The sequence below is a fragment of the Phyllostomus discolor genome, chromosome 8 (assembly GCF_004126475.2).
Source record: "Phyllostomus discolor isolate MPI-MPIP mPhyDis1 chromosome 8, mPhyDis1.pri.v3, whole genome shotgun sequence".
NCBI classification, from domain to species: Eukaryota; Metazoa; Chordata; class Mammalia; order Chiroptera; family Phyllostomidae; genus Phyllostomus; species Phyllostomus discolor.
In genome coordinates, this window is record NC_040910.2 from 78135634 (window position 1) to 78152484 (window position 16851).

Below are 16851 nucleotides of genomic sequence, written 5' to 3' on the forward strand. Positions count from 1 at the left end.
TTATGTTTAATTGAGTTTATTATATGACCTCATACTGCTTGAAGCCCAGGCCTCCTAAAGGATGATGCTCCAGGGAAACTGACCCTCTCTTTACCCAGTTCCACAGGGAGCAGGAAGGTATTGGATTGTTTTCACTTGTCTTTGGTCAACAGGTAGATGTTCCGCCAGAGTTACCACAATGACTGGGTGGCAGATAAGGTCCAAGCAAAGAGAACTCCTCAACTCGGGTGACCAACTGCCTCACTATGCCTGGGATTTTCCTGATTTTAGCACTGGAAGTCGCATGTTCTAAGAAACCCCTCAGTTCCGGGCAAACCAGGGTGGTTTGAAACCCTATACCCTGATCCATACCAATGATCTAATTTCTGTGGGGAATTTAGGGGAATATCTGTTTGGAAACATGCTGTGTTGTATCCTGCTTTATATAATAAATTATCTCCGCAATTATCTCTATTCTTCTCCATAAAAGAAATTTTATAGCCTTTAACTGTGTCTGCAGGATGGCGGCATCTTTCCCTTCACCATCCCATTGAGACAACTACACATAAAGCAAACTATATAAGAGAGTTTTATTCTATGATATGTATTCACCCATTCTCAATCCATTTGTTGTATTTATGTAATCACAAGACCAAAAAAATCATCTAAATGTTTCTTATAGATAACTGAGTCAATATTCTAGCACCTAGAATGAGCAGAACTGAGGTGGTCACACTCCCCTAGAGAATAACCCTTTAAAAGGATTCACTCTTGTCTGAGAGAGCTATACTTTGTATTACTTTGGAAGCAAGAGTTTAGGGCACTAAATGTGAAACCACATCAGGAAAGAATATAACCAAGTCCAGAGCTAACTGAGTATCAGTAGAAAAAAAGAAGTGTGGCATTTCTGGAGCCCCCAAATGTGAGGGAAGAGGATCTGCATTGATGAGACATCAGCCTCCCTCAGCTCCTCACCCTGGGGTCTTTGGAGGCTCTCCCCACCTGAGGCCATTCTTACCCCTCACTCCATGAACTCTTGTCACACTAAAAGACTTGTATATAGTAATCACCAATGTTTTAGAGATACAAAAAAAACCTCCTTTCCCTCGTAGTGCCTGGTGCTTCCCTCTTCTTCAAGTAGCATTTTCCCCACAGAAATAGTCACTCTTATTACAAATTTTATTTCAGGCACATTGAAACAAAGGACCCCAACCACTCTATAAAGAAGCCTCTATATTGCTTCTTTTTGGAAAATGGGTTCCAAGTTCCAAACAATCAATCAAGTTATAGAAACTTTTTTTTTTTTTTGGAGAGGGGCATACTGCCATTTGTGGGACTGTGAATTTAAAAATTATGGATGCTTTAACAATCCAAGGTAGCCTTGGGTAGGTGGCTCAGTTGGTTGGATCATTGTCCCGTACACCAAGAGGTTGCAGGTTCGGGCTCTGATTGGGGTGCCTATGGGAGGCAACCAATTGATGTTTCCTTCTCTCTCTCTCTCATATTAATAAACGTATCCTCGGCGAGGGTTAAACAACAACAACAGCTTAAGGTAACCTTTGTCTTAAGATGTACCAAGAAAAATTTAAACACACTTATCTCTCAGACTTCTCTTGCAGCAAATTATTAGGAAATTCTTTTTAAAAACAAAGGGAATCTGTAGAGCTCAAAAAGTCAAGGAAATTAAAAAAGAATCTTCCAACTTAAAAAGTTAACTAAATTTTGTATAACCACATTAATGGTTAGATAAAATAATTATACTTGAAGTGGTCTTCTGTTGATAAATTAATCAATCAGATAGTGAAATTAAAGGGTAGATCCTCTATAAGATTGAAAGATGGGAATTTCAGGACTCCTTGGCTCATTAGTGCCTACCTCTTCCTGCCTGAACACAAGACAATGCAGATAGTTTCGTATTGGGAGCCCACTGAATATAAGGGTTAAGATTTCTGTTCCTTTTCGAACTTTTACAGAGAGCACAGTATCTATTTGAACAACTCGATACAAGTATTAAATGATATAGATGGGAAGTTTTGTGTCCTGGAATGTGTTGTCTTTTGGGAACCAGAGTGTTCTGAGAATTTAAAACAAGCTTGACACTCTCCCAAAAATGTATTTCTTATGTGCCTAAACATTCAACTTACAAAACAAAACAAAAAATCTCAAAGAAACCAATACATTATATATTTTAAATTGTTTCTATCATTACATAAATGTTTAAAGCATTGATCTTAAGGTTCCTTTTAAAGTAAGGATATACACGTTATGGCAGGTGGAAGAAATTTAAAACTCAGGACCACCAGATGAGTTTCCTACTTGAAAACTGCCTCACTGAAGTCTCATTTTTCTTTCACTATGCATCCTTTGGCAGCAATGAATATAATAATTCATAAGGTTTTGCATCTGTTCATTGCTTTGTACTTGTCTTTTCATAGTGTGTGTTCCTAACTTGCTTGTATTTTGATGTCTCCATTTCCAAGATCCCACTCCATCTAGCATGTGTATGTATGCATGGGTGTACACACATACACACGTGGACATAAATGCCTGCATATACCCTCAGGCACATCCCCAAACAACAATGCATTATTTGGTCCTTAAGGGTAAGGAATACAACTTCTAATTTTGACATTTTTCCTAGCACGAAGAGTAAATATTCAGTATATACCTAATAACCAAGAGACTAGAAGTAAATATTCTAAAATAGTTACTTTTGGTCTTCATTTACTAAAATAAAACAGATGAACAGTGACAGAGAAGTTATAGTCAACAAAAACAATATCACCTGTTCATTTACCCATCAGAAAACAGACAAGCTAGGAAAATGATATACATATGGGGTCTTCTATGACCAGTCTCCCCATTCGTTTCTCTACAACACGTTCCATCCTGAGTGTTAATTACAATGCTCATTGCAAACCATCAGTGGGACAATTGCATGGTGTGTTTTCTCCACTGGGTGGCACCTATAATATCTTGACTTTAAGCCTGACATTTATTTCATTTTCTTCCAGTTTCATTAAATGAGTTCTGACAAAATAGCCTTAAAACAAATCTCTTTAAAAGCAAGTGTTTCAAGTATTACTTCTATGCCATATGGCCATATAAGATGGCTCAGTGATTTATTGATTAGATAATAAATACTTTCAATAAATATTTCTATACAAGAAATACTTTCTTGGTTTCTAATTGATGTAACTAACAGCTCTTCTCTATAAAGAAAGTACCTGAAGGGGAAAAATGGGGACATTTGTAATAGTGTCGATAATAAAAATAAAGTAAAAACTAAGTACCTGAATATGAGCTGTTTGCATTTCAGGAAGAGAAGTTGGGAAATGTCAGGAAACTAATAATAATAGCCCAACTTATTCATTAAAACAAAATTATATAGAGGGAGATAAGTAGATATCCACAAAAGAATTATGCTGAATGCTAATGAATTTGTATCAAGTATTATTAGGTATATATTACCCATTTTCTCCTTTAATTGTATAGATAGACATACATGTATACACATACACATATATACAAATATTATATATGGATATACACATATATGTATTTATATGTGATGTGTATATGTACCTATTTGTTGAATTAAATAAAATGAATGGAGAAAAAAAGTAAAACTAACATCATACTTTACAACATTCAATATCAGAAAACAATGTCTATATTGTTTTGGAGTAAAAAGAAAGTGTGACTCATCCAAGGTATAATTTTAGAGGCATTCTGTAGACATTTTCAACATTAAAGAACTCAGGATATATAGCATCCATGTGACCTTCCTAAAAAAGCTACTTTACAATAAATTCAGCCAATTAAGAGATGAATCAAAATAAATAAGCTAGGAATAGCAAAGTCATTGTAAAAGGACAGAAAGTGAACCTCAAATCCATTTAAATATTAGGTTAATATTAAGCAACTATGGGAGTTGTAATTGCAGAAAAGAAAATGAATGGTATAAATATGGATAAAATTAAAATGATAAAATAAGTAATTAAAATAAATATAAGGAAAAAGGATAGAAAAAGATGGAAATATTAAGTACCTTCACCTTTTATAATATGGTATCAAATGTTATTTCTATAATTGATCTATGAAATTAAAAAATAATGACTGCAACCTTTTGGCTGTTCATCATACAGTCTTTTCTTAGAATTATTTTAGAATAACTTTTTCCAAGATACGTTCAGTTTCAACAATTTCCTTAATTTTACTTCAATTTCTTCTGCTAGAATCAAGTAGAATAAAATGTTTTAAGTAATTACAATTTTATAACAGAATTTATGATCATCTGCAATGCCATATATTCATTTACCCGTTGAGACAAAGTATATAAACTTGTTTAAAATGATGTTCACCTAAGAGTGACAGTGATCATTTCTGGGTAATAAATTTAATTGTGATTTAAAGTACCCATCTTCATAATTTCATGTTGTTTAAATTCAGTTTTTTGTTCATGATAATTTTTATAAAATTGAATAATTTTTCTTAGAAAATATACCAAAGTTTTAACAAAAATTAATTCTAGGGCATGGGAATATATAATTATGCAGTTATTCTATTTTTATATTTATCTGTTTTTAAAATTCCCCACTCTGCCATTTTTTAAAGATTTAGGACTGTAATTTCTTATCTGAGTGAACATTTAGTAGCACTTCATAAAATTAGTTGTAAAATTTTAACCCAAGAATTATTAGAGTATTTTTAAATGTCCGAAAGGTTGGGTTTAAATAATTTTAAATTTTATTATTTTCCAGTTTCATTACATAACAAGAGAATCTAACATGTTAGATTTCTAGTTTTTAGAACTTACATGTTTTTCTTGGTGGTCTATTTATAATAAAGTTTTACCAGTATTCCATGAAAACTGGGACACAGAATAGGGTCACTGTGAGATTAAAGTTCAACATACACTTATATAATGTCTTACTGATAATATAGGTTCCTTATATCCTTATTTATTTGTTGTCATTTTGACATATCAAATATTTTTTAAAGCTTTACTATTTCATGCCATATACAAAAATGAACTAAAAATGGATGAAAGACTTAAATAGACATATATGTAAGAGTTAAAACTATAAAACTTAAACATTTATCTTTATGATCTTGAATTAGGCAGTGGTTTCTTAGATATGACACCAAAAGCAAAAGCAACAAAACAACAAAGTTAGATAAATAGGACTTCATCAAACTTTAAAACTTTTGTTCTTCAAAGGATACCACCAAGAAAGTGATAACCCACATGAAAAGGAGATAATAGTTACAAATTATGTATTTGACAATGCATTATAGCTAGAATACATCAAGTACTCATAACTCAATAATAAAAGACAACCCAATTAAAAAATGATCAAAAGATCTAAATAGGCATTTTTCCAAGGAAGATATATAAATGGCCAATAAACACATATTAATATGCTCAATATCAGTTTAGCCATCAGGGAAATGCATTTCAAAACCACAGTGAACTACCACTTCATATGCACAGAAATGGCTATAATTTAAGAGCAAAACAAAAAAGACAGGGAATAATAAGTGTTGCCAAGGATGTGGAGCAATTGGAACTGTCATTCACAAAAACTTAAATATGTATAAATGTTCGTATTCACAATAGTCAAAAAGTAAAAACAACCCAAATGTCCATCAATTGATGGCTGGATAAATAAGATGTGATATGTCTACACACAGGAATATTATTCAGCAATAAAAAGGAATGAAGTATTAATACATGCTAAAACATGGATGAGACTTGACAACATTGTGTTAAGTAAAATAAACCAGTAACAAAAGGCCACATATTTTATGATATCATTTATTTAAAATTTCCAGAATAGGTAAAGCTATGAGTCAGGAGGTAGATTAGTGGCTGCCTTGGCTGGAGGTTAGGAGGGAAATGGGAAATGACTGCTAATAGGTATGGGGTTTCTTTTTGGGTGGATGAAAATGCTCCACAATGGATTGTTTTAATGGTTATACAATTCTGTAAATATACTAAAAACCATTGTGTTATATACTTTAAACGGGTGAGTGTAAGGTATGGGTAGAAGGTTGAATGATGACCCTCAAAGGTATCAGATCCTAATCCCTGTAACCTGTAAATATTACCATATATGGGAATAGAGTCTTTGTAGTTGTGATTGAGTTCAGGCAGCAATTTTCAACCTTTTTCATAAACTAATTACTAAAATTTTGTGGCACACCCCAAAACATATTTTTTGCCAATCTGACAAAAAGAAATAGGTATAATTTTGATTCATTCACCCCAGATGACTATTGTATTAGCTGTTGTCATTTTTAAATTTGACAATCTAAATGAAAAGAGGTCAATGCTCCTAACTAAATAGTCAGGTATTGCATGGTTTAAAAATTCTTGCAGCACACCAGTATGCCTCTTGAGTTGTGGCAACCCAGTTGAAAATTGCCGAGTTAAGGCATTTGGATGAGGAAATTATCCTGGATTACCAGGTTGGGCTGTAAATGCAATCATACATGCCCCGTAAGGGGGAAATTTCTCGCACACAAGAGGAGGTTTTGTGATCACAGAGGCAGAGATGGGTGATGTGGCCATAAGTCAAGGAATACATGCAGCCAGCAGAGGCAGGAAGGGGCAATTCTCCACTATACCCTCCAGAGTGAGTGCAACCCCACCAACACCTTGATTTTGGCCCAGTGGTAATTATTTTGGGCTTCTGGCTCCTCAGAACTTCAAGAGAATACATTTCTGATTTTTTAAGGCACCAAATTCATGGATATTTGTTACAGCAGCCATAGAAAAATAAGTAGTTTGTGAATTATATCTCAATAGAGTTGTTATCAAAAAAGTTTTAATATTGCCACAATAATTGTGGATTTTTTGTTCATTTACTTTATATTTCTAATGTACTTACATGTTCTATTATAATTTTCTATAAACTAATTAGATTTAAAAGTGTCCTATCATCTTTATTAATTTTAAATTGTACAAATATAAAACTTTAACATTTATAAATATAAGAAAGTCTTGGTTCCATTAAATTACTTTTAATTTTGAAACCTGCTCAGTTTTGTTTGACTGCTTATTTCCATTACCACGTATTCCTTCAACAATTCTCTTAATTTCATTTTTTGTTATTTTATATTAGGTGCTTTACCTATAAAGTACAAATAGCATTTTTTTCAATTATCAAAAGTCACCAATCATAAGATAGACAATAAGGACAGATTTTGGGGGTTGGAGAAGAGAGAAAAATATTACTTCATTAAATGTATACATTGATTGTAAGATTCATCTTTTTTAGAAAAACACTTTATTCAGGTATGGTGGATGTGTAAAAGTCTGTACATATTTAATACACACAATTCAAGGTTTGGAAATAAGTATAAACCCATGAAATCACCATCGACCAGGCCATAGACATCCCCATAACCTATACGATGCATTTTGATTTTAGAAGTGCAAAAAGAAAACTGTTCATCTTAGTATTGAGGAAATATGAAATATGAAAAGGTCTCCAATCACAGGAAAGAATTAAAGAAGTTACATTTTAACATGACATTGCTAGAGAAGATCTCCTTCTCTCTGAAAATTGGCAAAACTGAGAGTTCATTTTTAGAACATTACTCTGATAATAATTCTCTTAACTTAAAAAATTCCAATGATGTTATTTTGGCATTTATAGGTAGGATAGGAGCTCTGAAATACTCTTATTCTCAACTGAACAAGGGTAAGAAGTAACACCATAATTAATCTTTTCATTGCAGTCTGGCAAATTGAATTGCCTTTCTCAAGAAATATGAAAAGACAATGAAAGGATGATGGCTTTGTCAACAGCAGGTAAGGTAACAAGAGACCATGTGGAAGCAGGATTTTCTCACTAGTTCTAGGTAATTTACGGGGGAAAGATTGAAAAGATTTTTACTGGAAATTGTTATGTGTTATTTGCAGGTGAGTTTTTTTAAAAAAGGAAAGCCTCTTTTCTATCCTTCTGGTTTTGATTTATCTGATACCAACAGAATAATTCATGCAGTAAAACACACACATTCTTTCACTGGCTGGTATGGCTCAGTGGATTGAGTGCTGGCCTGCAAACCAAAGGGTTGCCAGTTCTATTCCCAGTCTTGGGCACATGCCTGGGTTGTGGGCCAGATCTCTGGTAGTGGCTGTGTGAGAGGCAAGCACACATTGATGTTTCTCTCCCTCTCTTTCTCCCTCCCTCCCCCTCTCTAAAAATAAATAAATAAAATCTTTAAAAAACACATTTACATTATTGAGGAAATTCATATCATAGAGAATACTATTCTTTCTGCCAAATTGAATTTACATATGTGCTAAAAAAATTCAGTAATTCAAATCTTGTAAAATGTTCTACTTTTATTTTCCATTGGAAAGAAGAAAAGGATGATGAAAATTAGCTACATGTAAAAGAAAGGTTTTTCAGTAAATAGAGTGGTATATTTGGTTAGTCATTTTAGGGGAAAAATGAAGTTAGATTCTCCCTTAATTATTTATCAAAGAATATTCCAATTAGTTAAAAAAAGAGCTAGAAAAAAGTGGGTGGATATTCAGCTATCTTGGGAAGGAAAAAAGCTTTTAAGCACAGGAAAAATGGGAAACACCTCAAAAAAATCAATAGATTTCTTTACATAAAAATTAACAAAAAATTTCTGTGAGTTAGAAAACATCTTTAAAATTTTTTAAACAATTGAGGAACCTTAAAAATATTGGCTTGGTGAGTTTGATTTAGATAAGGTAGTGGTTCAGAGTATGGATTCCAAATCAGGGGGAAGATAGGAACAACTTTGGCCCTGTGACTAATGAGTACCAAACAGGCAAACACAGAACAAATACAGGATGTAAGAAAACACAGAACAAATACAGAATGTAAGAAAACACAGGACATAACTAAGAAAGGATTGCCAAACTCTTATCTATGTGGTAAGCATTTCAAGAAAGATTTCAGAAGTCCTTCACATAGAACCTTGTAACGGTATATAGTGCATAGTCATCACCTTCAACAGAGTGAGGGTGCAGGAGAGCAGAAGGAGAAAGTCACCATGACTCTGGAACTCAGAGAGAAACATGGGGAATTATCAGAAATAGATGAAAAATATAAAAACAGGCTATAGAAGATTTAGGACTCTGGTACCATTAAATTGCTTCTTTTGATTATTCCATTAGAATAGAATCATACTTTCTCAGATGCAGTATTATGTAGACTTTGAAACCAAACTGCCTAAATGCAAATTTCCCCAATTCCACTAGCTGTCAGACCTTGTGCAAGTTATTTAACCTTTCTGCACCTCAGTACATTCACCCATGAAATTAGGAGTAAGGATTTCTGAGATAATTATCTGAGTTAATATACAGGGTTTGACAAAAGTAGATGTATAGTTTTTCATATGAAAAATAATGCAATAATTAATAAGTAATAATACAAAAATAAACTCTGTCTTTTGCATACTCACAATTGTAAACCTACTTTTGTCCTACACTGTATGGATAGCTTAAGACAGTACCTGGCCTATAGGTAAGCTTTAGATCTCATTATTATTTGTATAACCAGATTTCACTGAATACTAGAAGCTGGTGGTTCTTCTTGATCTTACCTGAAGGTGTCAGTGGAAGTTTTTCACACTTTTACATCATGAGTGCCACTGATTGAAAGAAATTCTAAGATGCCTTTGACTATAAGATGTAACCTAATTTCAGAGGCATTAAAATATTTTAAAGTGTACGTTTTAGATTGATAAAATAAGTTATTGTGCTTTTATTTAATTTAATTCTAAGTTTCTGTATATGTGACATCCCCCAAAAGACAACTGAAATTGGCAAAATAATTTGAGTCAAATAATGAATAATATAACTTCTTACTTCTATAAATTCCACTTTGTTCAATCTTGGTTCCATTGAGTCAGCAATATTCAACGGTTTGAAACTTGATTCTAATTATGGAATAAAGTTATTTTTCTAGTTAGTGTGGTTATAATATATTCATGTTTTATATTCATATTATAGTGCTTTAAAAGAAGAATATAAAAGTGTTTCTTAATGTCTGTCAACATTTACAATAAAGAAAATAATATATAGTTGGGTAACATTCCAATCACTACAAAATTATCATTGTTCCTGGCTTTTATTTAACCAAACAACCCAAACACCAAAAAGAAGTGCTTACCTTTTTTAATGACCAGGTTGAAATAAAACAAAAACAAATATGCACATCAATAGTATAAAAGACTACACACACACCTCTTTTATTTTTCTGTATATAAATGTGATCATATTGATCTGCAACTTGTTTTTTTCACTTAACCACTCATCTTATAGATCTTTTGAAACAGAATCTGGAGCCCAGGGGGAAGGTTTGGGATGGGAATATGGATGCATCAGCTGAGGCCATGGGTGTGAATAAGAAAAACCAGGAGTACATATAGTGTGTAAAGTGATAACAGAGCCAAAAAGTAAACTCTGGCAAAGAGCACTTAAGGTGTAAAGAAAAGAAGAACCGGGGGAGTTCCAGCCAAGATGGAGACATAGGTAGAAACCCTTTGCTTCCTCACACAACCAAAAGGAGGATAATAACCAATCTAAAATCAATAAACAACCAGAAGTGCCAGAAAATCAAACTGCATGGAACTCTGACAACCAAGAAATTGAAGAAAAAAAATCAACCAGAACAACCAGACCAGTAAGGCAGACTGCACAGGCCTACTCAGAAAAACCACGGGGAGGTGGCTGAGGGGCGAGCTTGGTGGAGCTGCGTGGGAGGGACTGACTTAAGGGGAAAACTGAGATCCAGAGCTGACTCTGGGCTAAGGCTGGGGTTGCTGTGATGGGAGATACTTTCAGTCTGATGTGAGAGTCTGTTGGAAAGTGCGCCAGAGAAGTGCAGGCAAGCTGCATTGTTCCCCCTCTGGCCCTTCCCCCACAACCCGCAAGGAGGGTTGCCCTGCCCAGGTGAATACCTAAGGCCCCACCCCTTTCAACTTATGAGGAGCACCAAGACAAAGAAATATGGCCCAGATGAAAGAATACAGCAAAACCTCAGAACTAAGTGATGAGGAGACTGACAACCTATCTGATGGAGAATTTAAAGCCCTGATAACCAAAATTCTCACAGAACTGATTGAGCTTGGCCGAAAAATAAAAGAACAAATGAAAGATACTCAAAATAAAATGAAGCAAAATATTCAGGGAACCAACAGTGATAGGAAGGAAACCAGGATTCAAAGTAACAATTTGGAACAAAAGGAAGAAATAAACATTCAACCAGAAAAGAATGAAGAAACAAGAATCCAAAATAATGAAGAGAGGCTGAGGATTCTCTGGGACAACCTGAAACATTTCAATATCGGAATTATAAGGGTACCAGAAGCTGAAGAATGACAGCAAGAAATTGAAAACTTATTTCAACAAATAATGAAGGAAAACTTCCCCAATCTGGTGAAGGAAATAGACTTCCAGGAGGTCCAGAAAGCCCAGAGAGTCCAAAAGAAGTTGGACCCAAAGAGGAACATACCAAGGCACATCATCATCATTAAGTTACCCAAGATTAAAGGCAAAGAGAAAATCCTAAAAGCAGCAAGAGAAAAGGAGACAGTTACCTACAACAAAGGAGTTCCCATAAGGCTATCAGCTGATTTCTTGAAAGAAACCTTACAGGCAAGAAGGGGCTGGAAAGAAGTCATGAAAGGCAAGGACCTATGTCCAAAATTACCCTATCCAGCAAAGCTTTCATTTAGAATGGAAGAGCAGACAAAGTGCTTCCCAGATAAGGTCAAGTTAAAGGAGTTCATCATCACCAAGCCCTTATTATATGAAACATTAAAGGGACTTATCTAAAAAAAAAGATAAAAAATATGAACAATAAAATGACAACAAATTCACAACTATTAACAAATAAACCTAAAAGAAAAGAAAAACAATGAAAAGGAAAACTAAGCAAATAACCAGAACAAGAACAGAATCAGAGAAATGAACATCACACAGAGGGTTTTCAGTGGGGAGGGGGAAGGGAGAAATAAAGGGGGAAAGTTACAGGGAAGAAGAAGCATAATTACTAGGCATAAAATAGATGGGGAGAGATAAAAAAAATGGTATAGGAAACAAAGGACTCAAAGAATTTATATGTACAACCCATGGACATGAACTAAGGTAGGGAATGCTGGAGGGTTGGGGGGCAGGGTGGAGGGGGAATAAAGGGGGGAAAGTTGGGAAAACTGTAATAGCATAATTGATAAACACTTAAAAAAAAAAGAACCAAGAAACAAAAATACTACAAGGTGATCAAAGATAGAAGAAAAAATCAAGAGAGAATGATATCACAAAAGCAAAGAAAAAAAGTTCCATGAACACAGAGTTAAATAATGGTGAATGTGGCAGTTAGTTTGAATAAAGATTTTTAAAACTTCCATTTAATGTGGCAATTATGTGATCCTTATTGACCTTACCAAGACACAAAAAAGCAAATAGTATGAAGGCCCAAGATGAAAGAATCAATACACTGACTTCCTCTCCCACTTCTAACAGTAATTCCTCCTGCCAATCAGGGGCTGGTGCATAAAAACATTCTTTGTCACTCTTGATTTTTTAACTGCTTATTATGAGATGTCAGTTATTATCATAAAAAACTGCACACATTTAGTAAAGCTTACCCATTAAATACTATTATCTCCATCCAAGACCTTCCCCCAAGCTCTGGAAGATTATGCAAGCCTGACTAGTTTCAACTAGTAACAGTTGTTATTATATGTATATGTGTCTGTCCCCTGGCTGAACTTTGAGCAATTTAAGGGTAGTGGGAACATAATCTTCTTTTTACTCTCTACCCCATCACAGTATCTGGAACTAAGTGAGGCCTCAATAAATATTGAATGAGTAAATGGTACAGAAAATAAATACTATATAGAACAGGAGATTAGAGAAGAAACAATCACTTTCAACTAGAGTGTTTTAAATTTCTCTAAGTTTATCAGTCTCAAATAAGAGTTCTCTTAACTCATTCCTTCTGTACCCCCATCAAAAACTAAATACATTTAAAAAGTAACCTCAAAATTTTTCTGAAAGGTGAGTTGAGGTTGTGCTGACTGTGAAGAACTATAGTTTTTAGATAGGCTGTAAAGGTAGAAAGAGAAAAAGCTGACAACAAGGCCCAAATCAGGTCTGGGAAACAGTGATTGGAAGGATAGAAAGTATATTTTACAGTCATACCTCAGTACTCATTTGCTTCATAACTTGTCAAGCCCCGTACTCCCCAAATTTTGACGAGGAAAAAATGTTTCAGGATTCAACCCTTGCTCAGAACTTCTATGAGTCACGATGCCCGTCCCATAAGAGAAAATGCTGCATAGTTCGGTACTCACCATTTTCAGCACTCATCAGGAGTTCCGGAAGGAATTAATGATGAGTACCAAAGTGCCACTTTATTTTTAAAAGTGAGAACAGACTTCAGACAATCAATTGCTATCAATGTAATAAAGTGGGTAAAAATCAACTGAAAAAATCAATTGGCTATAAATTACGTAAATTTCAGGACCCAAATTCTAGTTCTTCATTCAATAAGTCAATTGTTTTTGTTTTTGAATTGTTTTTTTCTTTCTGCTTAATCTCATGCAAGGAAACCTCTGTGAAAACAAAGCATCAGAATATGTGGCTATCTGTAGAAATAGTGCTGTCTCCCTTCTCCGTTGTGAGCATGGAGGAAATTTGTAGGTGAGTTTTTGTTGCTACAGCGAGGGGGAGTAGGAGTAGGGGCAGAAATCCTGCAATGCCTGCACAGTAAAGACTCTCCCCCTCCTGCCAGACATTCAAGTAGGTGAAAAATCAGCTTAGAATAATTCAGAGTCTAGAACTTAATTCAATTTTATATATAAACATAGAACCTTTTTTGTTGTTGAATTTTTGAAGAATGTAACTTCTGTGAAAATTTGAGAGAGGATTGTACTCTGCTTCATTCTGGAACTTTACCAAGTTACTCACCATTTCAGGAAATTATGTAATGGGAGGTAATATACATTATATCTGAACTCCCAAACAGCACACCTGTGTCAGTCTGCATTATATACTTCTATGCGTGGGGATTCTATATACATATACAAATCCATTCATTTTGCCCTTATTTCAAATTTTCAAATAAAAGAAATGGTCAATTAGATACAATTTTAGATATAATTTTACTTTTCTTATGTGTAAACATTTATTATAAGTAGGTACAAATGTTACTACTACATTATGTTCTATAATGAAGTTATAACGAAGCATTTATATAGTGAATTAGTACATATAATTTTTATGTCATTTCTTTTATTTCTCCTTTGTATCACATGTATGACATTTAATCTTTCTTTTAAAATTCTCTGTAAGAAATACTTTCTAGGTATTTGATAGGATAATAAAGTATATTACAGAATATTTGTGATAAAATAGGGCACTAGGTTAGAAGGATTGAAAATCATTCATTGCTTCTCTGCTTTTCTACATACTCCATCTTGTAAGAGAAAAAAAGCTTTAGTATTGAAAATACATCTATAAGAGCTTTAAATAACATCCATCTCAAGATTGACGCTTCATGTTAATTCAGCATCCCTCCCTTCATCCAAAAAGAGAGAGAGAGACATAAATACTGTAGTAATAGGCATGCTTACCAAACTGGAAATCTGGGTTTTGAAAAAATTCATGAAGAACATTCTGAATCTATAAATCAATAAGAGCATATATTACTTCTTAATTACCATATACTTAGTATTTTAGACTAAAGCCATCTATAGTTCTTCAGTTTAAGTCCTAGGTAATCTTAATCCAGGAACAGTAATAATTAACATTTAGTTTATAGAATACTTCAAGGTATATAAAATGCTTTTACATATATATCCTCAATGATTCCCATCATTTTTGTGCAAAAATGAGAATGCTCAGAGTAAGTCCATTTTGCCCCCTCCAGGGACATTTCTATCAACCCTTAGACATTGGGCACAATGGAGCTAAGGCACCTTTAGCAACCTACTTGGCAACCCAAAGAACCCTCTATAATTTCTCATTCCTAAATTACAAAAAGAAAAAAGAAAGAAATGTCAGAGTTCTTCTTGGTCCACTTATTAAAAATAGTCTCTATCCTTTAGAGCAGTTTCAGGTTCATAGCAAAACTGAGCAAAAAGTATAGAGAGGTCCCATCTACTCTCTGCCAGCTACCACATACACAGCTGCCCCTGTTATCAACATCCCCCACCACAGTGGTACATTTGTTACAATGAATAAACCATCACCAAAATATCATACCCCAAGGGTCTTAGTTTACATTTAGAATCATTCCTCAAGTTGTACACTCTATGGGCTTTGACAAATGTATAATGACATATATTCATCATTATGTTATCATACAGAATTGTTTTACCACCCTAAACCCACCCCCCCCCGCCCATGCTCTGCCTATTTATCCCTCCTTCCCCTGTCACTCCTGGAAACCACTGATCTTTTAACTGTCTCCACAGTTTTAACTTTTTCAGAATATCATAGAGTTGGAATCATACAGTATGTTGCCTTTTCAGATTAGTTCCTTTCAGTTAGTAGGATGCACTTAATGTTCCTCCATGTCTGTTCATGGCATGATAGCTCATTTCTTTCTAGCACTGAATAATATTCCATTGTCTGATGTACCACAGTTAATTTATCCCTTCATCTACTGAAGGGCATCTTGGTTTCTTCCAAATGTTGGCAATTATAAATAAAGCTGCTGTAAATATCTATGTGCATGTTTTTGTGTGGACATGTTTTTAACTCCTTTGGGTCAATACCAAGGAACAGGATAGCTAATCATATGGCAAGAGTATGTTTAGTATATTTTGTATATTTTGGTTAATAGTTCTTTTTAAATTTATCTTTATTTTTAAAAATATATTTTATTGATTATGCTATTACAGTTCTCCCATTTTTTCCCCTTCTGTAAGAAACTGCCAAACTATCTTCCAAAGTGGCTGTACCATTTTGCATTCCCACCAACAGTGAATGAGAGTTCCTGTAGCTACACCTCTTTGTCAGCATTTAGTGTTGTCAGTATTCTGAAATTTGGGCATTCTGTTAGGTGAGTAGTGGTATCTTGTTTTAATTTGCGTTTCCCTGATACCATATGTGTAGCATCTTTTAATATGCTTATTTGCCATCTGGATATCTTTGGGGAAGTATCTGTTTAGGCCTTTTACCCATCTTTTAATTGGTTGTTTGTTTTGCTATTGTTGAGATTTATGAATTCTTTGTATATTTTGGTTAATAGTTCTTTTTCAAATTTATCTTTATTTTTAAAAATATATTTTATTGATTATGCTATTACAGTTCTCTCATTTTTTCCCCTTTATTTCTCTCTCTCTGTACTCCCCTCCCACCATCATTCCCCCACCTTAGTTCATGTCCTGGGGTCATATATAAGTTCTTTGGCTTCTCCATTTCCTATACTACTCTTAACCTCCCCTTGTCTATTTTGTACCTGCCATTTATGCTTATTCCCTTTACCTCCCCTGCCATTCTATCCCTTCCACGCTGATGACCCTTCATGTGATCTCTATTTCTGTGACTCTGTTCCTGTTCTAGTTGTTTGCTTCATTTGTTTCTGTTTTTGTTTTTTAGGTTGAGATTTTGATAGTTGTGACTTTCTTGTCATTTTACTGTTCATAGCTTTGATCTTCTTCTTTTTCTTAGATAAATCCCTTTAATATTTCATGTAATGACTTGGTGATGATGAACTCCTTTAGCTTGACCTTATCTGGGAGGCAGTTATCTGTCCTTCCATTCTAAATGATAGCTTTGCTGGATAGAGTAGTCTTGGATGTACGTCTTTGCCTTTCATGACTTCAAATACTCCGTTCTAGCCCCTTCTTGACTGTAAGGTTTCTTTC

At 34.2% G+C, this 16851-nt stretch overlaps 1 protein-coding gene across 1 annotated transcript in view; it reads right to left on the bottom strand.

Annotated features, from left to right (window-relative positions):
* The window catches only part of EFCAB5 (EF-hand calcium binding domain 5), a 97458-nt gene that overhangs the window by 54351 nt on the left and 26256 nt on the right, over window positions 1-16851 (bottom strand). Inside the window, exons 4-5 of the mRNA XM_036034518.1 lie at window positions 14611-14659; window positions 9839-9909 (exon numbers count right to left, since the gene is read on the bottom strand). Of these exons, the coding sequence (XP_035890411.1) occupies window positions 9839-9909; window positions 14611-14659 (120 nt within the window). The remainder of the gene's footprint in view (window positions 1-9838; window positions 9910-14610; window positions 14660-16851) is intronic.